This window comes from Sciurus carolinensis, chromosome 2 (assembly GCF_902686445.1).
Source record: "Sciurus carolinensis chromosome 2, mSciCar1.2, whole genome shotgun sequence".
NCBI lineage: Eukaryota > Metazoa > Chordata > Mammalia > Rodentia > Sciuridae > Sciurus > Sciurus carolinensis.
Window position 1 is genome coordinate 197,615,873 of NC_062214.1, and position 27,171 is coordinate 197,643,043.

Sequence of the window (27,171 nt, forward strand, 5' to 3'; positions counted from 1 at the left end):
TAGGTGGTCTTAAAAGAAAAAGTAGACCTGTTTGAGAAAATTACTTATAAATACTTTTCTCATTGTTTTCTTCTAGATTATTAATCACTTAATTAACTGTTTCATCACCCTAAGCCAGTATTTGCCAGGCAAACCAAAATTCTCATTTCTTTCTTTTTTTTTTTTTTTTTTTTGTGGTACTGGGGATTGAACCCAGGGCCTTGTGCTTACGAGGCAAGCACTTTACCAACTGAGCTGTATCCTCAGCCAAAATTCTCATTTCTAAAGGTGTGACTCTCTAGTGTTTGGATTGCCATGGAGCTAATTACAATACCATTAATTTTGAAAAGTTCCCCCATCTTGACTGAAATGCCATATAAAACCTTTTAAGCTGGTTTACCTTGTTTTTGTTTTTAATTTGTCTTCATCTTAATAAAATGGAAAAGTCAGAAATAGGCACAGGAGTTTACATTAGCACTGTAATCAGTTTTACGAACTCTCTTCCAGTGATGTGCAAGCCAGAGGATGCACAGGAATGGACTGTTCTGTGGCTGGGGTCCCTACAGGGTGACCCCTTCGTGTTGGGATCTTGGGCTCCCCTTTTGTTTCAGTCTCCCAAAGCAAAGGGAACCCCACGAGCCCTGCCAGGGAACCACAGGGCAAAGAGCTTCGCTCTGACAAGCATGCTGAACAGGAGCCCTCCTCAGTTGCTGACAGCCTGGCCGTCTGACCTGTGACCAAGTCTTCCTGGACACTGGTCTTGTGTCTGCAGGCACCTCACCTGCCTGCTTCAGGTAAGCACCACACAAGACTGCCCCTTGAGATCACTCACAGCTGGTGGTGCCTGCTATGACTTCTCTAAGTGGCCACCTGTCCCATGTCCCCCGTTTACAATGTTTACTTTGCTCTTAGAAGATTTCCGGAAACAAGTAGTGAGAAAAGTAAAGGAGCCGAATCATTTATGTACACCTGTAACCAAACAAAAGTGAAACCACAATAAAGGTGCTCATGTCTTCAATTAGACACGCAGATTAAACAAAATATTAAACTAAGTGCACAAACCCAGAGGACACAGCAAGTTCTGTGGAGTGTGGTACCCCCAGGGGGTGATGGCTGACAGGGTTTGCTGGAAAGACAGAAGCCCTTTGCAGTCCCCAAAAGTGATGTTGGATCCTTCATCTAAGTCTATCCATGCTCACCCTCAAGTAAGCAGGAGCCTCTTCAAATGGGGGTTCAGCCAGAGGGAAGAGTCACCAGGGCAGAAAAAGGCCTGCCTCAGAAAAGCACCCAGGGCCCAGTATAGACGCGAGCCTGGAGCCACTGACTCCTTGCTCCAATCCCACTGCTGACAGCAGCCAGGTTCTCCAGAGGATGCCGCTTGGTAAGAGCAGAAACACTGCAGCAGGAACGGGGTGTCACCGTCAGCGCAGGCGGACTCGGAGGCTGAAGGAAGGGGTTTTACCAGAGATCGCGGAACAGTGGCCCTTGGCTGGAAGGACTGAAGGACTGAAATGTGAGAGGCTGTGGTGGCCTCCGTGCAAGGCTGTGGTCGGAGTCTTGCGAGCGGAATGGGCGTGGCAGGTGCTCTGCTCTAATCTTGGTGAGGACTTGACAAGACTGGCTGTGCTTTGATTCCCGCGGCTTTCACAAGTCTGCCACTGCAAAGCAAGGCCTTGCCTCCCGTCTGAGGGTGATCAGAGCTGGAGTTACGCACTCTGGGATGGCAGGTCACGTGTGCAGACGCGGCCAGGGGAGCGACCTCGTGCGGCAGTGGCCCTGTCACAGCCTGGCCTGCGGCTCCTGGGCTGCAGTCTGTGACTCCTACCACAAGCTCTCACTGTGTGGATGCACGGTCCACCTGTGGAAGCTCCTCGATGCCTTGTGTGGTCACTGCTGCTCCCAGCAGGTCCGTGTTGGGACAGAGAGGAAGGCTGCATGTCCCCCAGGAGATCAGGTGTGGTGTCCGGTTGCCAAGGAACGCAGACCCTTTTTTGGCAGGACCCTTGGGGGCTGGTGCTCCTGAAATGTGCCCCATTGCTCTCCTGGCTGCAATTACGGAGGCCCAGGGAGAGGCCCCAAGGAGCTGTGCTGAGCAGTCCTACTGGCCAACGTGGACTGTGCAGAGCAGCTCAGAGCTTTGGGGTCGCTGCTGCCATCAGCAAGCTGGCACTTTCCCAGGCTCCCAGCCCTGCCTGCCACCCAGCCTGCAGCTCTCTGAACTCTTCATGCCACACGCCTTGGCAGGTGCTGTTACCCGCCTTCACTTTACCAAGGACCCGACTGGCTGGAGGTGTCAGTGAGTGGCAGGTGTTACCTGATTCACGGTAGGATGGTCCTGATACCTGACCAGCCTCCCTCTCAGGGGCTGGTCACCTATGCTGCCCAGGTCTCCTCCCTGCTGGGGGTTGGTATGTGCCTGAGGACAGCAGCCCCTCCTGGTTGTGCTGCTCTTCTGCCTAGCACTGCCCACAGCCCTTGAGGGCTCCTGCCACTCAGGCTGAAAGCCCAGCTCCTTGCCCTGCCAAGAAGGACCAGGGAGCCTGGCAGAAACAGGTGGCCAGTTTGCCCTTCCCACCACACCTGACCCTGCTGACCATGGCCCAGGTGGCCCCTGGAGACCTGCCACAGGAAGTCAGCCTCTCCCATGAAATGCAGGTGGCCTTTCGTGTCACTTCTGCACTGACCACTAGCACAGCTTCTGTGGGCAGGACAGCCTCCGTGGACCTTTGGGGAAGAATTTCCTGTGTGGGTGCTCCTGCGCAGCCCAGGCACTCAGGCCACGGCAGATCCAGACAAACCACAGAACATGAAAATTGCCATCTCCTGCTTTATTGACAGGTAAATTGTTCAAAAATGTTCTCACGATTCAATAATTACAAAGACTTAGACTTACATTAAAAAAGTAAAAACCAGAACCCCCAGCAGGTGCCTGCCCAGCGTGAGGCCCAGGAGGGCAGGCAGGTGCTGGGTGACAGCCAGCGGTGCCACACCCCTCGGTGCCCACCCAGCCAAGCGCACCCGCTGTGGGAGAAGGGGAACCCGGTCTTGAGCTGCGACAAGCTGCATCTGCTGCCACAGTGAATCACAAGCCTTATGAGACACGGCCACAGACCTGGTCACTCAACACAGGATACAGAGGGGTGAGGTTCCACGCGCAGGCGTCACCACGCCGTGAGCTGGGCCACGTGCAGGAGTGTCGGGCGAGTCTACGTGATCCACACGGGCTACTAATCACGGGGCTCCATGCGGGGCGGGAAGGGAAGGCCACAGGGTGTGCCTGCAGGTGGCGCTGGCTGTGGCAGGAGGCAGGAGTCGGTGGCGAGTGAAGTGCAGCTGCCCTCACGGTGCGGGTGCTGCTGGCACCTCACAGCCATGACCAGAGTGCACTGGCTTGCAGGGACACGAGCGCCACTGGGCTGGGCATGTTCACCAGGGGTCAGTGGGACTTCCACGGCCGACTGCGACAGCTGGATGAATGGAACAGTCACACCCTGACTTCCACGTTCCTGTCCTCAGGCTCCAGTGATGCTGGGAATGACACATGGCTCCTACTCTTGCCCTAAGGTTGGGGACACAGCCTCGGGAGCCAGGGAAAAGCCCAGGTGCTGAGGCCGAGCCCGGAGCCACCTGCTTTCTAAGCGGGCGCTTCTCACGGGTCTCTGCTGAGGCAGCTGGCAGCGCCCCGCAGCCTTCCCGGCTGGTTTTTGGGTGGGAGGGAGGTGTGTGGTGGTCCTTCATGTGCAAACAGAAGAGTCGCCTCACGGCTGTGCAGACAAACAGATCTGGTCTACTGCCACGAACAACGTGGTGTAAAACTGATCATTACTATAATAAAGACTTTTCTTCATCTCGTATCTACAGACGGATCTACATTTCCTTGGACAACACTGGAGGGTCAGCTCAGTCTTGGCACTGATGTTGGGGCCATCCTGGCTCCTGACCCCATGGTGGTGCACTGGCAGTGCCTCAGGCATCACAGGCTGGCTGCTCCAGGCCTTCGAGGGGGAGCTGGCTCCTGTGGGGGGAGTTGGGGCTCGGCGGGCCGCTGGGGTTGGAGCTGTTCGAGGGAGTTGAGTGTTTGGTGGAATCTGAGTCAGGCTGTCAATGTAAAGAGAAGAACACATGAGAACCAGCTGTCCTGGGCCTGGGAGAGCCACACAGCCCTGCCAGTGGGACAGGTACAGTGGCTGCTCTTCTCCTGTTAGGAAAAACACTATATAAGCTATTCATAAGGGTCCTCATGCTTGCCGGTGACAGCTTATAAATGCACTTGGAAATAACCTGGTACTGATAACTACAGAACATAGTGATTCCACAGTGAAGAAAGCTGACCTGCAACCAAAGGGCCAAAAGGCACAAATGACACTCTCCTATGGGCCTGTCCCCAACACAATGAAAGGGCCTTGTGAAAAACCCATGGTTGATACCATTCAGTGGCAAGAGACAGCTTTATTCTGAGATCAGGAAAAACATAAGCGTGCTGGTTTGACCGCTGCAGCGCAACCTTGGACTAGAAGTTTTAGCCAGAAAAGCTAGGTAAGAAAAGGCTCTGGAGGTGCCCAGCTGGACAAGAAGCAAACTGATCTACATTTGTAGAAGACATGATTCTATACATGGAAAAATACAAAGAACCCACAAAAAAATCACCAAATGGATTCAGCACAGTTAGAAATCAGTTGTGCGTCTATCCACCAGCAATGAATAGCCTGAAAAGGAAACTGAGGAAAACGAGTCCATTTGCAATAGTGTCCAAAAGAATAAAACAAATTTAACCAAGGAGGTGAAAGATTTAAGTGCTATAAACTGCAAATCACTTCTAAAAATAAATAAATACAGAAATAAATCAATGGAAAGATATCCCATGTTCATGGATTGGAAAACTTAAAGATGGCATTACTCCCCAAAGTAGTCTACAGATTTGGCAGAATCTACTGAAATTCCAATGGCTTTTTTGCAGAAATGGAAAAGCTAATCCTCAGTTTCATACACAAGTACAAGGGGCCCAGAATAGTTAAAGCAATAGAGAAACAGAGTTCAAGGACTCACACTTCCCAAACTCACTATTTCAAAATACACTACTAAGCGACACTGTGGTACCAACATAGAGACAGACATATAGATAATGGAACAGAATGGAGGGACCAGAATAATACTAGTGGTCAACTGATTTTCAATATAGGTGCTGAGGCCATCCAGTGGGAAGAGCAGGCTCTTCAACCAATGTGCTGGGTATTCACACGCAGAAGGGAGTCAGAGCTCTTCCTCATGCCACAAACAACTAACTCAAACAGACCAGCAGCCAAACCCACAGCCAAAACCATACAGCTCGTAAATGAGAACAGGTGTAAGACTTCATCACCCTGGATTTGGCAACAATGGATTTTAGATAAAGACTTATAAAGTCTAAGCAACAGAAAAAAAAAAAGAACATAAATTGGAATTCACCAAAATTAGAAACTTTTATACATCAAAGGACATTATCAAGAATGTGAGATGATGATATAGAGGAGAAAATATCTGCAAAAGATATATATGATAAGGATTCAGCATTCAGAATACATATAAGGAAATATCCCAATTAAAAATGGACATGGGCTGGGGCTGTAGCTTGGTGGAGGAGGATTTACCTAGCATGGGTGAGGACCAGAATTCAATCCAGCAACACACACAGGAAAAGAAAGCACAAAGCAAAGGACTTGAGACAGTTGTCCAGAGAAGGAGTATGAATGGCCACATGATGAGATGCTTAATATCACCTCATCAGAGAAACAGAAGTCAAAGCCACAAACGGTACTTTACAGATAATGGAGACACTGGAACTCTCATACATTGCTAGTGGGAAAGGAAAACAAAGTTGCTGTGAAAAATTTTTTGGTAGTTCCTCCCAAAGCTACAACAGGCCGCCTGTCATCCCCCCTACTTGGGAGGCCGAAGCAGGAGGATTGCAAATGCCAGGCCAGACTGGGCAATATAGCAAGACACTGTCTCAAAACAAAAATTAAAAAGGGCTGGGGATGTGGCTTAGTAGAGAGCACCCTGGGTTCAATCCCCAAATCTCTAGAACCAACAAAAACTAAACTAAAATAAAAGTTAACAGAATTTCCACATGACACAGCAATTCCAGTTCCAGGTACATACCCAAAAGAAGGGCAATCAGATACTCAAACATGCGCACACACATGTTCATAGTGGCATTGCTCACAACAGGCAGAATAGAAACCGCCCGAATACCATAAGTGCAAGAAGGGAAGCAGCATGGCCTGTCTGTAGGATGGAACGCCATCACTCAGCCTTAAGATGGCACAAAGTATGGCCACAGCCTACAATGCAGACAAACACCAACAGGAAAGTCAGACACAGAAGAAGAATGTCCTGGAGGAGAAAGCGCTCAATTGTGGAACGGGGTTGCGAGTGTCAGGAATGCTTCTGAACCAAGAGTAGTGGTGGCAGTACAGCACTGAACACCACCACGTTGTTCAAATTAAAACGGCCACTCAGGCTGGGTGTGGCTCAGTGACGGAGCACTTGCCTCGCATGCTCAGGGCCCTGGGATTGGTCCCCAGCACCACAAAAAAATGAAGAAATAAAAAGTCACATTTATGTGTCATGAATGTCACTTACATGAATTTCAGAGGAACAAACAAGATTCCCATGAACAGGTGCCTTACGTGGGGACAACAGGGTCCTGCGGGGCTCCCGAGGCCGGGGACAGGAGGAACACTGGAACAGAACGCTCACCGACAGGCACTAGGAGCGTGCTGGTAGAACAGCACCCGCGACCAAGGATGCGAGGAAGCGTATGGTTATGGTATACAACGTGCGCAGGCGCGGAAGCCCAGAGGCTGCTCGGGAAGGCTAGAAAAGGACCTGGCCAGCCCTGAGAATGCTGCCAGTCGAGAGGAACAACCCAGCCAGACTAGGGTGTGTGCAGGGGCCAGGCCTGCACCACCAGGACCCTTCCCAGCAGTGCTCAGCGCCCCCCAGGGAGGGCACAGGTACTGCACTGATCACATGCACAGGTGTGTTGGCAGCTGCCTGAAGACACACACACACACACACACACACACACACACACACACACGTTCTTTCAAGATGCCAGGACAAACAACACCCTGCAAAGGTTTTTCTTCTGGGGGCTGGAGATGGAACCTGGGCCTCACATGTGCTGGGCAAGTGCTCCACCACGGAGCTATGTCCCCAGCTTTTTTTTTTTTTTTGTATCAGGGATTGAACCCAAGGTCACTCAACCCCTGAGCCACATCCCCAGCCTTTTTATACTTTATTTAGAGATAGGGCCTGGCTAGGTTGCTGAGGCTGCCTCAGCTTCCCGAGTTGCTGGGATTACAGGTGTGCGCCACCGCACCCGGCCTTCCATTGTATTTTTAGACAGGGTCCAGCTACGTTGCCCATGCTGGCCTCCTGAAAAGCTACTGAATACACTCCAGAGATTTCTCTAACCTGAAAAAGATAAACTGGACTGCATAAAAACTACAGGTTATTATGTGATGAAATCGCCTCAAAATTAAACGACTATTAGAAGATGTGAGTCTGCAGAAAGTGTCATGTGTCAGCAGCTGAACATCACATTCCTACAGTGTTCCAGTGGAGCCTGGGGACGTGGGGAGGGGAAAGAGGGTGAGCTGGAAGACCCGGCCTCAGTGGGCCTCCGGTGGGCAGCAAATGCTAGACAGCGCTCTGTGCTGGGCTGAGGCAGAGCCACGTGGCGACACCAAGACCTCTCACTTCCAGGCCGCCCTCAGTGCCATACGAGTCCCAACTCACTTATCTGTGTCTTGGCCACACTATACACTGGGGGAAATGAGGCATGGGGTAGTATGGCCTCAAAGCACAGGAGGTGCTGCTGCCCACCCCCCAACCTGGTGTCGGGAAGAGATGTTGGTGGAAAGGAGAGCAGAGCCAGAAAGGAAGGTCCTCCAGGACTAGGGCACCTGCTGGCATCCCACATGCACATGCAAAAACTACAGAAAATTCTGGAAGGCTGGAGCTCCTGGGAGGAGATGAATTTTCAGGGAAATTTTCATCAGGATGTGCCTGTCTCACCCTCGGCAACTCTGCTAGAGGGGCTAGGATGGCCCTGGGGCAGCGATGGCCTGAGCAGGAGACCAGGACTCATGACCAAGGAGGAGCCTCCATGCCTCCCTCAGGGCGCACAGAGCTCTGGAGGGGCTTGCGACCATGCCCAGACCTCCAGGCCCAGGACGGCTCCCTTGGGAGCCTCAGCTGCACAAGCCTCCTCCTCCTCCAAGCCTTCAGCACACTTGACCTGGGTGCTACCCGAGAGGCAGCAAAGCATCCTTCTCAAAAGCCCCTTCGGTCCTCTCCACAAGTGGACTCACAGGTGGACATGCCGCTTGTGTTGCTGGGGCAAAGCCCTACCTCTTTGTCGAAGTCCTGGTCGGGGTCAGACATGCTCCTCAGAGGTATGGTCCCTCCGGGCTCTGGCCCACCTGCAAAGCGAGGACAACTTTCACCTTAGGGAACAGCTGCAAGGTGACAGAGACTCAGGTCCCTGCTCGGCCCGCCCCTTCCTGGTACCTGAGGAGGGCCAGGAGACGTAGGGCTTGCTCCTGCAGGGAGGCTGCCGGGCCAGGCTGGCAGGGGCAGGGCCAGGCCTTTCTTCCTGGGTGAGGGGTGCAGCACTCTGGTGGGAGAGAGCATCCCATGAGCAGGGGACAGTGACCAGAGGCTGCACTGGCATCCATGGCCCACAGTGGCATCTGCATGATGGGACTGGGCAAAAGGGCTGCAGATCCTTGGACATGGTCACCTCTCGGTTTGAGCTAATAACTGGCATGCAGTTTCCAAGTCAAATCCTGTAGTTGTTCTTTTGTGTTGGGGGGATGCTTCTGGGGATTGAACCAGGGGTGCTCTACCATTGAGCTACACACCCAAACCCTTTGTTTTGGAGACAGGATCTTGCTAAACTCTAGAGGCTAGACTTGAACTTGTGATCCTCCTGCCTCAGCCTCCTGGATATGATAGCTGGGATTTAGGCGTGTGCCACTGTGCCCAACCGGCACACTTAGAATCTTTAAGAAGCACGTTACCTGTTCATACTAAGAAGTTAGAAACCCTTCTCTGATGGCTGGTTTCCTAAGGGACAATGAGGTGAAAATAGGGTCTGCCACCAGCCCAGATGCCTACCCATGGTGCAGCCAGTGGCTCAAGGTGGTGTGGGGATGCCCAGGACAAGGAAACTGCTCGAGAAGGGAGCTCAGGCAGGTGGCCGCGTGACAGGTCAGCATGACGGCGAGAGGCCAGGGAGCAAGGTCCTGGGGGGCCCTGCCTTTGTGTTTCAAAGCCAGCTGCCTGCACGGGAGCCCCAGCCCCGCCCCGCCCCAGCCCTGAACGCACCAGAGGCAGGTCCATGAGCACCTGCATCCCGTCGCCCGGGCCCATGTGGGCCACGTGGTTGAAGTTGGTGGGGTTGGATATCATCTTGGATCTCAATTCTGGGTCTCTGAGCATCTCTCTGGGAAAGGAAGTGGTTTGAGCTTTAGGGATATGTAAAGATCCCCTTGGCTCGGAGCCAGTTCTTCCTCCCACGAGGCCTGGCCAGCCAGGGCCCTGGCCCTTACCGCCGTTGCTGCAGCCTCTCCTCCTCCGGCACCTTGAAGACAAAGCGCCGTTTGCTTCGTGTCCGGAGCATCTGCTTCTTGCTGCCATCTGAGGTGTCCGGCACGTTGAGGACTGTTCCTGCAGGACGAAGCGCACAGTCACCGCGGCTGCGGCCCAGCAGGAACAGCCCCGTGCTCCCTCTGTCCGCTGCTGAGAGCTACCTGAGGACTTGCTCTTGAAGTAGATCAGGCGCGGAGGCTCACAGCCGAGGAGGTTGAGGCTGCCGTCAGAGTTCAGGGGCCTTATCTGTGTTGGAAACCAGAGAGTGACAGTTGTGTGTGGCGCAGGTGGGCAGAGGAAGCCCACCCACACAAGGCCTCCAGGCTGCCTCACCCTCCGCAGGCCGATGGTCTGCACCCACTCCATGGTCTGCACGTCGAAGACGTCGACACCGTACTCGCTGTACACTGTGACGTGGGAGCCGCTGCAGCCTGGCACAGATGGAGCCAACAGGTGAGCAGCAGCACTGGGCCTTGCCTGCTCCGGCCTCCTAGGGCCACCTTGGGCTGCCAAGGTACAGAGGAGGGGCCGCAGTGCTCCCAACTGGGTTTCATGTTCCCACCTTTCAGGTCACGTTCATTAAAGGGTGACACACATTTAACGTGCCACCAACCCAGCCTAACTGCGTGACGTTTTGGTGCTAGGGATGGAATCCAGGTGCTCCACCACTGAGCCACATCCTCAGCCTTTTTTATTTTTGAGACAGGGTCTCGCTTAGTTGTTGAGGGTCTCACTAAGTTACCCAGACTGGACTTGAATTTGCGATCCTCCTGCCTCGGCCTCCAGGGTAGCTGGGATCACAGGTGTGTGCCATGCACCCCGTCTGTACATCACCGCTTACACACCACAGCAGAGATGCTGAGAACGATTTTAAGTTTGCTTTTTCATCTAGTTCTCATGCAAGAAATGAAGGTTATAAAGGTTTATCAGTTCAGGCCGAACACATTTCAAGTTCAGGAGGGGCCAGCTGTTCAGCAGCACCGTGCAGTGGGTTCCTCTCCCAGAGAAGCATCAAGTCAGGTTCTGGGTGAGTGTGTGAGGCCTCCCCACTGCACGGTTCTGTGACAGATCCCCATGGACGTGGGGATCCAGCAGCCTGCTCTGAAAACACATGGTGAAGGAGTACTTCAGGCTGGAGTACCTTCCCAATGGCTGGCAATAGCCAGCCAGCCGCTAGGTTGAGAGTGGATACGTGAGGTTGTGGGGATGCCCCACTTTGAGGATGGCAGTGAAGGCCACCTGCATGACCTGATGGACAGGGACAGTGGGTGTCCACTTCCCACAGGGCCACCCTCTGGGCACCCTTACTGCTGCCACTCAAACTCAGTCCCCAGGTAGCACCTCATGGACACACAGAGCCGAAGGTCAGCAGGCCATGAGGTCCACAGAAGGCTGTGCCCAGTTCCCTGAATCCGGGGCCAGCCCACTTCATCCTGTTCCAGCTGCAGAGCACCTGAGCACCTTCGCTTCACTCCGTCACAGCCTCTCCCCCTCCCGAGCGGGAGAAAGAAGTACAACAGGGCCAGGGAGGTAGACGGGGTGCCAGGCCTGGTCACCAACCTTTCAGAAGTGACATTCCAGACACAAGGTGGTTCTCTTTCTGAGGGCCACATGCAAAAGCTGACCCTGAATTAACTTTAAGGTGGGCATGCTCCACAGGGTAATCCTGGGGGAAGCACTCTTAGTTGCTGTGTGGGGATTTGTTTCTGATAAACGGTTAACTGAGATGTCTGAAGAAATGTATAACCTAAAAAATTAATAGAGTGGAAAGAACATGGGCTTTGGAGTCTGAAGATGAGCGAGTCACAGAACCCCTGTGGTTCTCGGTCTCCTCTGCAAGTCATGACTGTCAGCTTTCCTAAGAGATAGTTAGGCACACAGCACTCAGCAGGCAGCTCCATACAAGCACTTCTTGATCCTAAAAGTTAACTTATTTTTAACCAGCTCTAAAACTGACTGGGCATCCATGTTATGCACAGAGTAGAGAAGAAAGGAGACCACAAAGGCAGGGGCGCATGCTGGCTCTATGTGGCCAGTTGCACAAACACTGTGCTAGTGACCCAGATCTCCTCCAACTTTAACTGTGCCAAACAATCAGAGGGCCTTCTGAGAAGCTGGAACTCTGTGTGGCGGGAGTCCTGCGCTGGCTGCACTTGAGGCCAGAGACCGGAGAGTGGCACCACAGCCCAGGCCCAGCCTGTACCACCCTTACCCCACCCTGCTGTCCTGCAGGACAGTGTGGGACACTGCAGCCCCCCAGGCCTGGCCACAAGCAGGGAAGACAAAGGCTTCAGTTTTAGGTGATCAGGGAAAAACATGGCATCCGCCTCCTATCCAGCGCCCTGACCTGGGGCTGCATGTCCTGCTGGCTGCCTCCTACTGTCCTGCTCACTCCATGACAGCCAGATGGAGAACTTCAAGGCAAAGGCCCTTCAAAGCACGAGGTTGCAGGCTGGCTAGAAGTGACCACCTGTCAGGCCCAGGCTCTGGAGGTGCCCAGGTCAGCCCGGCTCTGCCTAGTGCCACTGGTGTCAGCCAATTACCAACACAGATGTTTGAAAACAGAGTGGCTCGTACCACCATCAGGAAACACTGGCCCCCAAAACCTGCAGCTTATTACATTGCTGTGTAAGTTTAGATAGCAAGAGGAAGGCCTTTGAAAAAGGTCCAACACCAGGTCCCTTCTTCAGTTCACTCTGCCTCTGCCCACACAAGTCCCTGTGGGCTCCTCTGTGGAGCACCTGTAAAGCCACTGGAGCAGGCAGGCCGGGGCCCCTATGGGGCCCCTGTGCTGCCGCAGCGTAGCATCCGACCAGTGCTCACCTCAGGGGAGCCTGGGCCCCTCCTGCTTCTGCAACCACTCAGCTACAGACTGGGAGACAAACCACAGCAAAGGAGCACATGCCGACCGTGGACGTGAGAAGCGGCAACGGGTATGGCAACAGAAACATATACATACTACAGGCGACAGGAGCCGCAGGCCACATGAGCTCCTGCATGCGTGACCTCCGGCCTTGAGGGTCCACGTACAGTCCCATGTGGCTGAAGCAAAGCAGGTACTCCTCGCTTTTGAGCTCCACAGCACAAAGGGCATCGAAAGACTGCTGTGAGAGGAACGCAAGCGAGGGGTCAGCGGGATTTACCAGGTCTAGGGACGGCCCGTCCCCCTGGATGCTCAACAGAGAGAACCCAGAAGGGTAGCCGACACAGAGCCTGTCCTTGAACACGGCCATCCACTGCACGTGTCCCGGAGCCACCAGCTCACTGAACTTCCTGTGGCAGGGCTTAGTTCTCTGGATCTCATAGCAGAGCACCAGCCGCTTCACGGCAACAAACAGGCAGGTGGAGGAGCTCTTCCTCAGTGTCGCTGTGGCTATGAGCTGGCAGCCTTTGGTTTCCGGAAGCTTGATGTCAAAGTTGCCTTCGGCTCCATCAAAGGAAGACCACGGACAGAGGTGCACGTGGTGGTTCCGTCCACAGAGGAGGATAACGATTTTTTCCTTGGGTGCGAGCTCAATCTGGTACACCTTCTTACAGTCGGCAGCGCGGACGATCACTGGATTGCAGGGAGGACAAGGGTGAGGGGCACCATCCACGTCTTGCACAACCCAGCTCTCCTGGGGACCTGCAGGAAGGTGCTTGCAGCCCCCACGTGGCCAGCCCCAGCCACCCTCAGCCACAGGGCCAGAGGCACGAGCACCCCGGAGCCCCTGCCCATCTGCCTAACATAGTCCTCTAACACCTCGATCCCCCATGTCCACCCACCCTGTCCCTACACATGCCCTCAGTGTGCCAGGGCCCTAGCTGGGCATCACTCCTGAGGGCAGCGAGGCCTTGCAGGGTGGATATGGACCTCATAGCAGTTCACGTCCTAACTGAAGAAACCTTGGTTTGCATGCAGAGAACAAAGGCTGTATCCAACCCCCCCCCAGGTCCCCAAAAAACTCTGAAAGTGCCCACCCCTCGCTGGCCCCACACTAACCCTGGACCTGTGCTGGCTCAGAATCTCCACCCTCACTCTGCTATGGCCACACAGGGCTTCTGGGCTGACCCCTTGCTGCACAGAAGGGCCTGCTGCCAGAGAGGTGCACCCAGGAAAGAGCTAAGGGACCGGTGCTTCAGTGCACAGTAGCTGCCAGGTCCTCCTGCGAGGTGCGCTCACCTGCACCCTGGAGAACCCGATGAAGTGACTACACCCTCACTGCATCACCAGGCCGTGGTACCGTCGAGACATTGCCTGGACATGCTAACGCACAGGGGGGCACTCAGCAGGGGCGGCCGCCGCGGGTTGTGTCCCCCCTCAGCCTCTCCCTTGCTTACACAATGCTCCATGTGGGGATTTAACCTATACGTGGGGCCACACTGTCTGAGTGCCTGCTGTTGGCGCCCAGGCTGGACCTGAGATGCACGGGTGGGAGGCCCCTGTCACTCACCGTCTCGGGTGACCTCGATGACGTAGAGCCCTTCTTCTAGGCCGACAGCAATCCTGTCTCCATCTGGGGGAAAGACACGCGTCCTGTGAGTCAGTCACCTGCCTCTGTGGACTGTGGGGCAACTGTGCCCTGGGGCAGCATGGCCCCGACTGAACTTGGCACCACAGCCACTCCAGCCTCTCTGCCCTGCTGCCCTGTGAGGACGTACCCACAATGGCGGCTGTGAGGGACGGCCTTGATGAGCGCAGCGTGCTGTCGTAGGCTTCCTGTGGGACGTGCACGACCTGGTTCCTCAGCCGGTTTTTGTGGAGGATAGACTGGAGTCCTTCCAGAATCCCCACCCACTTCCTCTTTTCATTCTCATTCTCTGTCAGAATGAGCAGTGAGCTGGTCTTAGCAGGCGAACCTAAGAGAGAGGCTGTCACCTTCACGAGGGAAACAAAACAGACAGCAGCGGTCAGGCCAGGCCCACCCAGAGCCACCTGGCCCCACAAGTCATGAAGGGTAGGTCAGGCTTCCTAGAGCTTCTGCTTCTGTCCCTGCAGGCCACACTGCAGGGGTCCTGCAGTAGCCCCTCAGCTGCTGTCCTGCGACTCGGCAGCAGTAAGTGGGAAGGGGTGAGGCTGTAAACACAGCCCCGCAGTTTCTTCCTGGTCAGATTTTATTGATTCTTTTTTTGTGTGTGTGTGGTACTGGGGATTGAACCCAGGACCTTGTGCTTGCAAGGCAAGCACTCTACCAACTGAGCTATATCCTCAGTCCCCCGGTCAGATTTTAGTTGACTCTGCTCTTGCCAAAACTGGGGTTTAACTGCCCACTTTGATTCCTTGGGTAACTTTATTATAATTTAAAAGTATACTCTTAGAAAGTGTCCAGGAAAGACAAAGTCTCAGACACTCTCACCTACACCCTCCTTCCTGTGAGCGTCACCAAGAACTAATTAGGAAGCTTGGAGGCTTTCAGCAGTTGCACGATGGTCATGCTAAGCACGTGTGGTGGGCGATGTTTGTACTGTGAGGGAGAGGCTGTTTCTGAACAGAGCGCTGGTTTAGTGAAGAATGACTCAGAGACTTAAGCAGTCAACCAATAAATTGAACTCGCAGGGAAGAGGAGGCGTGTGTGGGTCTTTCTCTGATCCACAGTCTTCCAGAAACTTCCTAACGACACAGCAACTAACACTAATTCAGGAAGAGGTAGGCTCAACTCAGTCACAGAATGGCTCACAAGCCAGGTTGACCTAATTAAGAAACAATTTCCCCTCAGTTTTGCCGTGAGTGAGGAGCAAATGCTGGGGAGGGGCGTGCGAGAGTGGAACCCTTCTGGAACCATGAGGCCCTGCTGGCCCAGGCAAAAGCTGAGACCAGGTGGGTAAGGCACTGCGGAGTTGAAGAGGGAAGGCCAGCGAGGTGTGTGGGAGCCCAGGAGGACTGGGGGGACAGGGGGCGCATGACGACCTGGGCAAGATGGGAGGCGGGACTGCTAGGTGTTCCCGAATACCTGCTGCAGCACAGAATGCTCTCAAGAGCCGACGTAACTTTAACCATGAGATTGCCCCCGCCCCTGTCCTGGGGATGGAACCCAAGGGTGCACGACGTCTAAGTCCTTTCCACGTTTTAACTTTGGGTACCAGAGATTGAATCCAGGAGTGTTCTACCACTGAGGCCACATCTCCCGTCAGTTTTCAAGTTTCATTTTGGGACAGGGTCTTGCTAAGTTGCTTAAGACCTCGCTAAATTGCTCAGGCTGGCTTTGAACTCATCATCCTCCTGCCTCAGTCTCCTAAGCTGCTGGGATAGGACTGTGCCACTGCACCCAGCAATCATGTGATTTTTAAAATAATTAATGAAATAGCCTCCAAAATATAGGGGGAAAAATCAGAAAAAAATCATACCCTGAATATACATGGAATGTCTCGGCGTGTTGCGTGGATGACATCTGAGGCCAGAACTGAGCTCACTGAAAACTCATCATCCCTGGTAAGAAAGAAACACAACTGGCTGCCATCCTTCGGCCAGTCACTCCATGAAGAGGGACACCCACGCCAGGCTACTTGCCCCCACAGCAGTCCCTGGCTACCTTTTGGACCAGGAGACATGTAAAACCAACTCCCCAGACACCTGCAGAAGCTAACGGCCAGGATGCTGAGAACACGGCCTGTGCCCTGACGCGTGCTGCCACTGTCCCACAGTCACGACGTGACATCAGCGAGGGCACAGTCAGGGGGCCACTCCTTAGCCACGTGTGGGAAAGGAGGCTCGGGTCAGCAGGGAAGCACGGCTCCAGCACCCGGGACACTGGCTCTGCGTGCCAGCTGCGGTCTGCCCTCAGACAGTGCCCGTGATGTGGGCTCACGCCAGGCTGGGGCACATCTCTAATGGCAAAGGACCAGCAGGAAGGACACTGCTGCAGGTCTCTTGCCCCCTAAGAACCAACCCGAGTCTCCAGGCTGGACCCTGGCCAGTGCAGGTATTGAGTCTGCTGCCAGCACCAGCCATACCAAGTGGCACAGGCCTGAGTCCAAGCCCTGCAGTGCCTCCTGCTCATCACTGGCTTGACCCGCATCAACAGTGGAATCCTATCCCCCATTCTACAGACAGGGAGAACAAGGACCAGAGGCATGAAGTCAGAGAGATAACAGGAGGACGGCAGGCAGAGGCCCTGCCACTCTGCATGCACCTGATGCCAGGGTGGTAGGATCAACTGACAGGAGAAGAGATGAGGTCGTGTGGCACAGCTATGGCCACACAAAGCTCTGGTTCTCAGAAAGCTCCCCAAGGTACATAAGGGCACCAGCGACTAGTTTGTACAGTTTTTCTCTGGGATTCTCTGCTTGTTCCTGGGAGTGTAGTTTTATGTTGAATGTCCATCTGGCAGATTTGCAATTTACAAATATTCAAAGCCGGAAAGTTATAGCACGTACTTAAGTACCAACTCAACTTTCACTCACCTCTGAAACAGCACACTGGGGAGACAGAGGAATGAGCAACATTAACGATTACCCCAGTAACAAACTCACTTTAGCTAAAAAGCAATGTGGACCCAGATTCACAGAACAAGGGTGGTACTGCAGGAACAGACCTGAGGTCCAGGACTTGGCTGGCAACGACGCCTGCTGGGTGGACTTGCCCTCGGGCCAGGTCGTACAGAAAGAGCTTGCAGTCACAGACCACCGCGTAGGCCCGCTGCCATCCCTTCTTCACCCCCGTGGGCTTTGGGACCTATAAACGAACAGTGACCACGTTTCTCTGGGCCAGGGAGGCCAGTCAGGGCGTTTCTGGGCAGCAAATGGAAACTGCCAGTCCCCTTTAGCCCCCCACTTGCTCCCATCTGTGGCGTAACTGTCCGTTTCCCCAGGCTGGTAGCCAGGGCTGAGTCTGGGTGGAGTGGCCTTAGCCTAGAAAGTTCAGGTCACTGCTGAGCAGGGCTCCACACATGACCAGGTAATGCAGGAAAAGTGACGATGCAGCCAAGAGCCAAGCTCACACACAGAGCACCCCAGGGTGCTGTGGCTGGGAAGGACCTGGAGCTCTGGGAACCTGGCTTTCCACTGGCCATGCTCAGCCCATGAGGAGGGAGTGTGGGTAGACCAGGTGAAATCTCAAGTGCTTCCGTGGGGCCTCAGGCCCACTCAAAGGCCTAAGTGCATCATTCCCAGGGAGGGAGGCCTCCCAGGACCAGTGCAAGGATCACTTCATTCAGTGAAGGCACTGTGTAAAGAGGAACCATGTTCAGTCGTCACCACACTTCAAAGACACCGTGAGCTGGCAAAGGAATGGAAGCTGCAGTCCCCCTTCCTACCTTGACATAACCCTTGTAGGCTGTTCCTATGCCTCTCTGCACGTCCACACCAAGGGGCCTCTTCGACTGCTCAGGAGGAATAGGGCACACCTGGGGAGCACTGTCTCTGCAAGATGCGTGGCAGGCGAAGGCACACACTGCAAGAGAACAGCCTGGTTCTTGTGCCCTGGAGCTAAGAGGAGGCAGCGTGATGGCCCCAGGCACCCAACCCAACCAGGAAGGCCACACACAGGAACTGACCCCCACAGAGCTTCCAAGGGACACGCACGGTGGACTAGCTGTGGACGTTATAGCCTATGATGGTCAACAGGCGACAATCACCTGCTGCAGCGTTCTGTGGACACAGCCGGTACAGGATGACCAGGCCCTAACTTAGTGCTTGTAAGAATGAAAAATGACCTGTCCAACTCACAGCTGCACCCTCCCAGGACAGGTCTGCCTGTGGAAGGAAGCTGGTGCCCAGAGCATGTCAGGGTCACATGCTATGACCTCTGGCGCAGTGGCTGACACTCACCCTCACAGGCGTAGCCTTGGCGGATCAGTCCGACCATCAGTGAGGTGCAGTGGCTGCACTGGGTGGGGCTGGAGAAGGACTTGATGCTGAACTGATGGGCTTTTGGCTGAAGAAGAACATCAAGAAGGTGGTCAGGCACCCCAGGAGCCAAGTCCATTGGGTCATTCTACTTTTTTGTCTTGAAAAGCTGGAAGCGTGACATTTTTCTCTAGACACGTTTTCTGGAGGGCTAATCTGAGTGGTGGGTGGAGCCGAGGAGCGGAGCCAGACACGGGCCCACACTTGCTCCCTGCAGTGATGCTGGCTCCCTCCAGCACTGGGCCGAGCCGTGGTGCCACATGGCACAGCCAACCTTCTCCCTGGCGGTAGCTCAACTCCCTTGGATCAGCACCAACTGGCTTTTGGGGCCAGTCTGGGCACACACCTGGGTTGGGCTGTCACCTAGATGCCTTGGGTATGTGATCAAGACCTAAGTAATAGATTATCTACAGCAGCCCTGTCCCCACAGCAAAGGCCTAGAAAGACCCACCGTCCCAGCTGGGAGGACAGACACACTAGAATGCAACCAAGAAAAAGAGACATGAGGGTGGCTGGAAAGGTAAAGTGTGCTGGGCCCATGACAGCATGTTTATAAAGCCCAGACAGCAACAAAAGTGACGTGCTACACCAGAGGACACATGTGGCAAGATGCTGTGTGAGAAGAGGGGAGTGGTGAGTACCAACTCCAGGCAGAGCACCCCTGGAGGAGCTGGAGGAGGGTGCACCACCAAGACACCAGCAGCCTTAGGGAGGTGCTTCTGGGTCTCAGGCGTTCACAAGATGAATGGCCTCTCGCTTTGGTTCACAATTCTGCAAGAACTGAAGTCTCACAGCCAAAGCATGAATCACTCTCAAACAAGATCAAGCTTCTCATCTCCAGCTGGAACCACAGAGACTGGTCTACGTCAAACAAAACAGAAGCTCCATCCCAGGCACGAGGTGGATGCTTGCAAGGCTCGACGAGGGGTAAACTATCATCTGCACTGATGTTTACACGTGAGAGAAAGAGGACCAACCTGCAGAACCCCTAGGCCGGTACAGGAACCAGGCAGAGCCATGGGCACTGAGGCACAGGGTGCACTCACGGTGGAGACATTCAGATGGAGTTCCATTTATGTGGAGGAGAAATTCTTACCCACCACCACATATCTTGTGTAGCGAGATAAATGCAAATAATTTTGGAGAAGAACTGGATATAAAAGAGGTTCCAGTGGGAGAGGAACAAGCTGGGGAGAGTGAAGTCTGAGTTTCCAGTTAACCTGCGTTGTGCGGCTTCAGTATGACACAGGTCCTGGCTGGCTCACTGTTCTGAACAATCACCACCAGAACACAAGGGCCTTACTATGTGTACACAAAATTAACACACCCATTTTATTTACACAGAAGCTGTATTCTAAAACCAAGAGGGCACCTGAGTGAGAAGCAAGGCCCTACCTTTGGTCCAGTCAGGGCGAGGGCCTGCGTGGTGGGCAGTGGCACAGCGGGTGGCCTCTGTGGGGGCCGAGCCATGTCCTGGGAGACAGATGAGAAAAGTGAGCACTGTCCTGTGCCAGCACTGTGCTCAGAGGCCAGGCCCTGTAGGGGGTTTATTTCTCTCTAGAATTTATTAATAATGAACAATCTGCATTTTTAATTCACTATGTTGCTGAGACACCTGAAGAAGCCTTGCTCATCCAGCTGACGGACTAGCAGGAACTCAGGGGAAGGCACACCAGGAGCCAGGAGGGGCTGGCCTTGATGCTAGGGTGCTGCTGCTCACCAAGGATAACAGCTGCATCATGTGAACACGGGGCAGCCCCAGGGTCCCCGACATCGACAGGGCATCACAGCCTCACCTCCTGCTGCTCTGTGCCTGCAGCCACAGAAACTGATGGGGACACTTCTGTCTTTGGAGCCTGTGATTCTTGCTCACTGGCTGAGCTAGTCTGTGGAAAGAAAGATAAGAGAATGCTCTTAATATAAAAGCATGACCCACTGGGGCCCAGAATCCAGTCCTTACCCCTGAATCCCAGTATGAGGTTTGTCAGGAGCCCCCACTTCCCTGCCTTCCCTGAGGACCACTGTTGTTGGCCTTCTTTGGCCGCAATGGGGACCGCCTAGGGAGGTGGAATCTGGCAAACCACCATTATCACCAAAGGTGAGTCAGTGTCTGGCCCCCACCTCCACCTCTGTCCACTGACACTTAAGGATAGGAAACCAGGGAAGGTCAATCCTTTGAATTAGCTATAAGCAATTTTCTGTAGAACTGACAATCCTCAGACCAACTAGCAGATACTTCTTAACCTCTTTTCAGGGATCAAGAAGCAATCAACAAGGCCCCTGGGCCTGCGAGCACAAGCAGAACTTCCCTGAGGGCACCACGAGAATCCCCAGGCAGCTATGGTGATGAGTATGCCCAGAACAGTCATCTACTGCTGTCCCTGTTGACGCTGCCCACGCCAATCGTGTGCAGATGTGCAGCAGCACTCACTGGCTGGGCCCAAGAGAGCAGCCCACAGCTAGGGTAGTCCCTACACCCCATGCGCACTTTCCAACAGCTGCAGTCACCTGGGCTGCTGAATGCAGAGTCATGCTCAGCTGGGAAGTGGCACGCACCGCACAGGTGGCATGCGCAACTGTGTGGCAGCATTTAAATTTGTGGACACATCCGTGAGGGAAAGACGGGATCAATTAGATAATTATCAGAGCTAAAAAGTGTAAGTGAACAACCCAGAAGTAAGGCAATTGGATGAGTCTCTAGCAGGATGCACACTATCCAATTTCGGTCCCGTAGACCCCACTGGTCTCAGTGCTCAAGTTGTCAGGACGCAAATGCAGGAAGGGAGTGTGAGGAGGCAGCCTGCTCTGGGGAGAGCCATAGGCACACACTTCCTGACAGCTAGGGGAGAGAGGCGGAGGAGGGCGTCCTGGTGCAGGGAACAGGGGAACACATGCTGGTGAGAAAAGGCCTCTGGGCAGCCGTGGCTGGAGCAGCTTCTAGCCAACAGCAACAAGCTCAAGACAGGGAGTGTGGCGGCTCCCAAAGGCGAATCCCAGAGTCGGGTGGCTCCCAGCACAGCTGCCTCAGATCCAACCGAGGCTTCTCCTTTATGATGAACTCTCTACTCACATCACAGAGGCACTGAGAGAGACAGGAAATGGCAGGTGTACTGGCTATAGGAACAACCTGCCTCCTCTTGGACCCTGCTGTCCATGGCTGCAGATGGGACGGCACTGGCTGGAAACCCACCTGCACTGAGACCTGCACTGTTCATTTAACTTCACGGAAAAGTACTGCTTTCCTCACCACATCCTGTTACTGCTGGCCAGTGCCTTGGGTCCCTTGGAAACTTTGCCCCTTCCTCACCATGATGGGGTTTGGCAGCACAGTGACCAGAAAGGGGTGTGACTAACACAGCATCAGGCTCTTCAAAGAACCAGCGAGCAATTAACAGCTAAATGTGTTCATTTCTTAAAAGCTGAGGACTTCAGGGAAAAGACAAGGACCGTGATTTGATAAAAACATAATGTGCTGACAGGCAAAGGGGGACAGCTGTGTGCCTCGGTGGTGACATGCAGTCTAGGGAGCTGCAGGTGCCCATGAGCTACCTGCTCAGGACAGGAGCCACTCCAGCAAACACCTCAGCCACGTGCTGGCCGGGTAGAGTTAAGTGGGAGGCCAGCACCTCCTGGGCAGGACTGGTGCCCAGGTGTCCAGCCCACGTTGGTCCACAGAAACTCGGGGAGATCCGAGTGTAGAACGCCCCAGCAGGAGTGGCAGGGGCTCTGTTCCAGGTCGAGAGACACGGGAGAGCTGTGTCTCAGGGTGACCCAGGACCTCTGGTGGATCCTGAGCTGGGAGGGAAAACCAACCGTCGAGGGTGCTGCTGGGACAACAGGGGAGAATGCAAGGCCGACTTCGGAATGACGACGCTGGCTATATAGAATGTCCTTGGCATCAGGAAATGCTGAAGTATTTTAGGGTCACTTACACAGTTCAGGGGGAAGTCTGTGTGCACACGGCATGGGGGAGGGGAGAACCCAGCAGAATGCTGGTGGGGGTGGCACACACTTAAGGCGCCATTCTTTCCTCTTCTCAGAGGATCAAAACTGTGTAAATGAAAAGCTGGAAAGCCACCACCAACAGGCGCCTCCTCTCAGGCCCTTCAACGGGAGCTACTTTCATGATTCCAGCTTCCTGGCTTGCTTCAAGTGGCTGCTAGAAAGGGTCCGCCTTCGTGCTTTGGAAGAAGCGTGAACAGTCATCCTGCCTTCCTGGAATGCCACAGGGAACCTGGCACAAAGGGGTGGAGGCAGGATTCACCCCACATGCTGCAGCTGCTTCCCAAGTGGAAGTGCGATCACGTGGCCAGGCTCCTGCTCCAGCTGGCTCCATGACTCACTGGTCACCAGGCAAGTGGCTCGGAGCCAACTCATTCGTTTGTTTGTTTGTTTGTATGTATGTGCGTACTTGTGTATATGTACGTATGTATGTATGTATTCATTATTTGTTTATTTACTTTGGTACCAGGATCAAACCCAGGGGCGCTTAACCACCGAGCCACATCCCCAGCCCTTTTCTGTATTTTACTCAGAGACAGGGTCTCACTGAGTTGCTTAGGGCCTTGTTAGGTTGCTGGGCTGGCTTTGAACTTGTGATCCTCTTGCCTCAGCCTCGTGAGTCACTGGGATCACAGGCATGTGCCGCTGTGCCAGGTGGCAATTCATCCTTATGACTACAGCCACAAGGAAGTCACGCAAATGGTGACATGACTGATAATTATTTTCCGCAGTGTGAGAATTTATCTTTAAAAAAGTTACCCAAAATACTACGTGGTCAGAAGTTAGTGCAGACTTCTGCCCCGAAGGTGCTGAAGCTTCCTCATCGACTTGCCTAGATGTGAGCTGAGAAAGCTCCCTCGGGGCAGCTCTAACACCTTAAGTGCCTTTAACCTACAGTATCATCAAGTCCTAATTTACTACTGTGCTCACGGCCCCACCAGTAGTCAAATCATAGTCTATTATTTCTAATTTGTCACAAATTCATTTGTCACTTAAAAGAAGTAATCACTCACTCTAAATGTCAGGTCATGTGCAAGAGGTGCAGTGTTGAAATACTCAAAAATGGAATCTTGAAAATCTGGAAGCTTGAGCCCTGTAAGAAAGAAAGAGCAGTCAAGGAAAAAACAAAAGAATGATCGTCCTGTTCAGTACGAACATTCAGCACTGACCAGAAGTCAGTTCTCCCTAAGTCAACTAGTAACTTTGATGTACAAGTAAAAGTACCACGATGGCTTTCCTTGGAGTGAGCAAGAGGCTCAGCACCTTTGTGAGAACACTCTCGGAAGAGAGAGCGGATGCCATGCCACACTGCAGCTCAAACCGAGGAAGTGGTTCTTGCCACTGAGTGAGGGCAGGGCAGAGAATCCAACACGGACCCAACACCCACAGTGCTACTGTGTGAGAGCAAAGTCATGGGTGCCATCAGGAGGGAAAGGAGCCTAAGGAGGGAGAGAAATCTGCTTCCACACGAACTCCAATGAGCCAGTCATCAGAATTTAAAAGGGAAACCAGACAGGTACAGTGGCCACACCTGCATTCCCAGTAATTTGGGAGGCCAGGATGGGAGGATGGCAAGTTGGAAGCCAGCCTCAGCAGCTTAGTTTTAGAAAACATGTGGACCCCCTTGAATATCCCTAATCATGACTCAAAAAGGAACAGGAATAAAAATTTATGACATAAAAAATAAGAAAAGCCTTTTCTTGGCAAGAAAACTCTATAAGCAAAGTCAAAGTAGGAAAAATACCTGCAACTCAAAACACAAATCAAAAAATTTCATCCCTAGGGCATGAAAAGTTTCTGCAGCTTAAGAATAGCAACCTGATGCTAAGCCCATGGCCAACATCATTCTTTTTTTTTTTTTTTTTTTTTTCCCCAACATCATTCTTAATGGAGAAAAACTGAAACCATTCCCTTTAAAAACAGGAACGAGACAGGAATGTCCTCTTTCAGCACTTCTATTCAACATTGTCCTTGAAACTCTAGCCAGAGCAATTAGGCATACTAAAGAAATTAAAGGGATACGAATAGGAAAAGAGGAACTTAAGCTGTCATTATTTGTGGATGACATGATTCTATATTTAGAAGATCCAAAAAACTCCTCCAAAAAACTTCTAGACCTCATCAATGAATTCAGCAAAATAGCAGGCTATAAAATCAACACGCATAAATCTAAAGCATTTTTGTACGTAAGCGACGAAACATCTGAAAGGGAAATGAGGAAAACAACTCCATTTGCAATAGCCTCAAAAAAAAAAAAAAAAAAATTACTTGGGAATCAATCTAACCAAAGAGGTAAGAGATCTCTACAATGAAAACTACAAAACACTGAAGAAAGAAATTGAGGAAGACCTTAGATGATGGAAAGATGTCCCATGTTCTTGGATAGGCAGAATTAATAATGTCAAAATGGCCATACTACCAAAAGTGCTATACAGATTCAATGCAATTCCAATTAAAATTCCAATGATGTACCTTACAGAAATAGAGCAAGCAATCATAAAATTCATCTGGAAGAATAAGAAACCCAGAATAGCTAAAGCAATCCTTAGCAGGAAAAATGAAACAGGGGGTATCACAATACCAGAACTTCAACTATACTACAAAGCAACAGTAACAAAAACTGCATGGTATTGGCACCAAAATAGACAGGTAGATCAATGGTACAGAATAGAGGACATGGACACAAACCTAAATAAATACAATTTTCTCATACTAGACAAAGGTGCCAAAAATATGCAATGGAGAAAAGACAGCCTCTTCAACAAATGGTGCTGGGAAAACTGGAAAGCCATATGCAACAGAATGAAACTAAACACCTATCTCTCACCCTGCACAAAAATCAACTCACAATGGATCAAGGACCTCGGAATCAGACCAGAGACCCTGCATCTTATAGAAGAAAAAGTAGGTCCAAATCTTCAACATGTCAGTTAGGATCAGACTTCCTTAACAGGAATCCCATAGCACAAGAAATAAAAGCAAGAATCAACAACTGGGATAGAATCAAACGAAATAGCTTTCTCTCAGCAAAGGAAACTATCAGCAATGCGAAGAGAGAGCCTACAGAGTGGGAGAAAATCTTTGCCACTCATACTTCAGATAGAGCGCTAATTTCCAGAATATATAAAGAACTCAAAAAACTCTACAAATAATACAAATACAAACTCTACCAAGAATACTAATAACCCAATCAACAAATGGGCTAAGGATATGAACAGATGCTTCACAGAAGATCTACAAGCAATCAACAAACATATGAAAAAATGTTCACCATCTTTAGTAATAAGAGAAATGCAAATCAAAACTACACTAAGATTCCATCTCACCCCAATTAGAATGGCGATTATCAAGAAAACAAGCAACAATAGGTGTTAGAGAGGATGTGGGGAAAAAGGTACACTCATACATTGCTGGTGGGGCTGCAAATTAGTGCAGCCACTCTGTAAAGCAGTGTGGAGATTCCTTAGAAAACTTGGAATGGACCCACCATTTGACCCAGCTATCCCACTCCTTGGCCTATACCCAAAGGACTTAAAATCAGCATACTACAGAGATACAGCCACATCAATGTTCATAGCTACTCAATTCACAATAGCCACACTGTGGAACCAACCTAGATGTCCTTCAATTGATGAATGGATAAAGAAACTGGTATATATACACAATTATATATATATATATATATATATATATATATATATATATATATATATATACACATACACACACACAATGGAATATTATTCAGCTATAAAGGATAATAAAATTATGGCATTTGCAGGCAAATGGATGAAACTGGAGAATATCATGCTAAGTGAGATAAGCCAATCTCAAAAAACCAAAGGATGAATGATCTCGCAGATAAGCGGATGATGACACATAATGCGGGGGTGGGAGGGGGGCAAGAATGGAGGAAGGAGGGACTGTATAGAAAGAAAAGAGGGGTGGGAGGGGCGGGGGGGAAGGAAAAAATAACAGAATGAATCAAACATCATTCCCTATGTACATGTATGATTACGTAAATGGTATGCTGTTACTCCATGTACAAACAGAAACATGTATCTCATTTGTAAAAAAAAAAAAAAAAAAAAAAAGGTATTTCCAATTAAAAATAAATAAATAAATCTTTATACAGAAAAAAAAAAAAAAAAAAAAAGAATAGCAACCTGAATTTAAAAAAATGGTCAGGAGAATGCAAATTACACCTGTAAAAAGTTTGCACTCACATACTCAGGGTGGCAAAAATCCCCAAGTATAAAATCTACTGTGAGCTGGGCTGTGGGACTGGGACCCCTAGTGATTTGTCAACACCTAGTGCAATGTATGCACGTTTGCCCTTTGACCTGATAGCCCTGTTCCTAGAAATTTATCCTAAAAATACACTGACAAAAATATGCAATGTTCAGGCGGGGATGGTGGTGCACAACTGTAATCCCAGCTGGGAGACTGAGGCAGGAGGATCAAAAGTGCGAGGCCAGCCTGGGCAATTTAGCCAGACCCTATGTCAAAATAAAAAAGGACTGGGGATGTAGCTCAGATATAAAGTGCTTGCAGTTCAATCCCCAGTGCCAAAAGAAAAAAAGAAAGAAAAAGGTGTGTATGTGCATGTACATGCGCACGCGCACACACACACGCCATACACACGTATGTGCAATGACGTGTGTGGTAAGTGCACACAGCCCTTACTGCAGCTCTGTTTATGACAGCAAAAGCTAGGCAACAGCCCAG

The 27,171-nt window shown here is 51.8% G+C and overlaps 1 protein-coding gene across 2 annotated transcripts in view; it reads right to left on the reverse strand.

The window, feature by feature from the left end:
* Positions 1 to 3,799: 3,799 nt before the first annotated feature.
* Positions 3,800 to 27,171, reverse strand: part of Cdc42bpb (CDC42 binding protein kinase beta) — a 94,423-nt gene continuing 71,051 nt past the window's right edge. Inside the window, exons 21-37 of one of the 2 annotated variants that reach the window (XM_047536544.1) lie at positions 23,457 to 23,536; positions 20,238 to 20,327; positions 19,837 to 19,914; positions 18,364 to 18,469; positions 17,850 to 17,986; positions 17,130 to 17,269; positions 15,943 to 16,024; positions 14,260 to 14,476; positions 14,052 to 14,114; positions 12,578 to 13,174; positions 9,952 to 10,049; positions 9,780 to 9,864; positions 9,579 to 9,696; positions 9,355 to 9,472; positions 8,536 to 8,641; positions 8,377 to 8,447; positions 3,800 to 4,077 (exon numbers count right to left, since the gene is read on the reverse strand). In XM_047536544.1, the coding sequence (XP_047392500.1) occupies positions 3,946 to 4,077; positions 8,377 to 8,447; positions 8,536 to 8,641; positions 9,355 to 9,472; positions 9,579 to 9,696; positions 9,780 to 9,864; positions 9,952 to 10,049; positions 12,578 to 13,174; positions 14,052 to 14,114; positions 14,260 to 14,476; positions 15,943 to 16,024; positions 17,130 to 17,269; positions 17,850 to 17,986; positions 18,364 to 18,469; positions 19,837 to 19,914; positions 20,238 to 20,327; positions 23,457 to 23,536 (2,318 nt within the window). In that variant the 3' untranslated portion in view covers positions 3,800 to 3,945. Of the gene's footprint in view, positions 4,078 to 8,376; positions 8,448 to 8,535; positions 8,642 to 9,354; positions 9,473 to 9,578; positions 9,697 to 9,779; positions 9,865 to 9,951; positions 10,050 to 12,577; positions 13,175 to 14,051; positions 14,115 to 14,259; positions 14,477 to 15,942; positions 16,025 to 17,129; positions 17,270 to 17,849; positions 17,987 to 18,363; positions 18,470 to 19,836; positions 19,915 to 20,237; positions 20,328 to 23,456; positions 23,537 to 27,171 lie in introns of those variants that run through there. The other variant, XR_007106446.1, reaches the window with a different exon arrangement.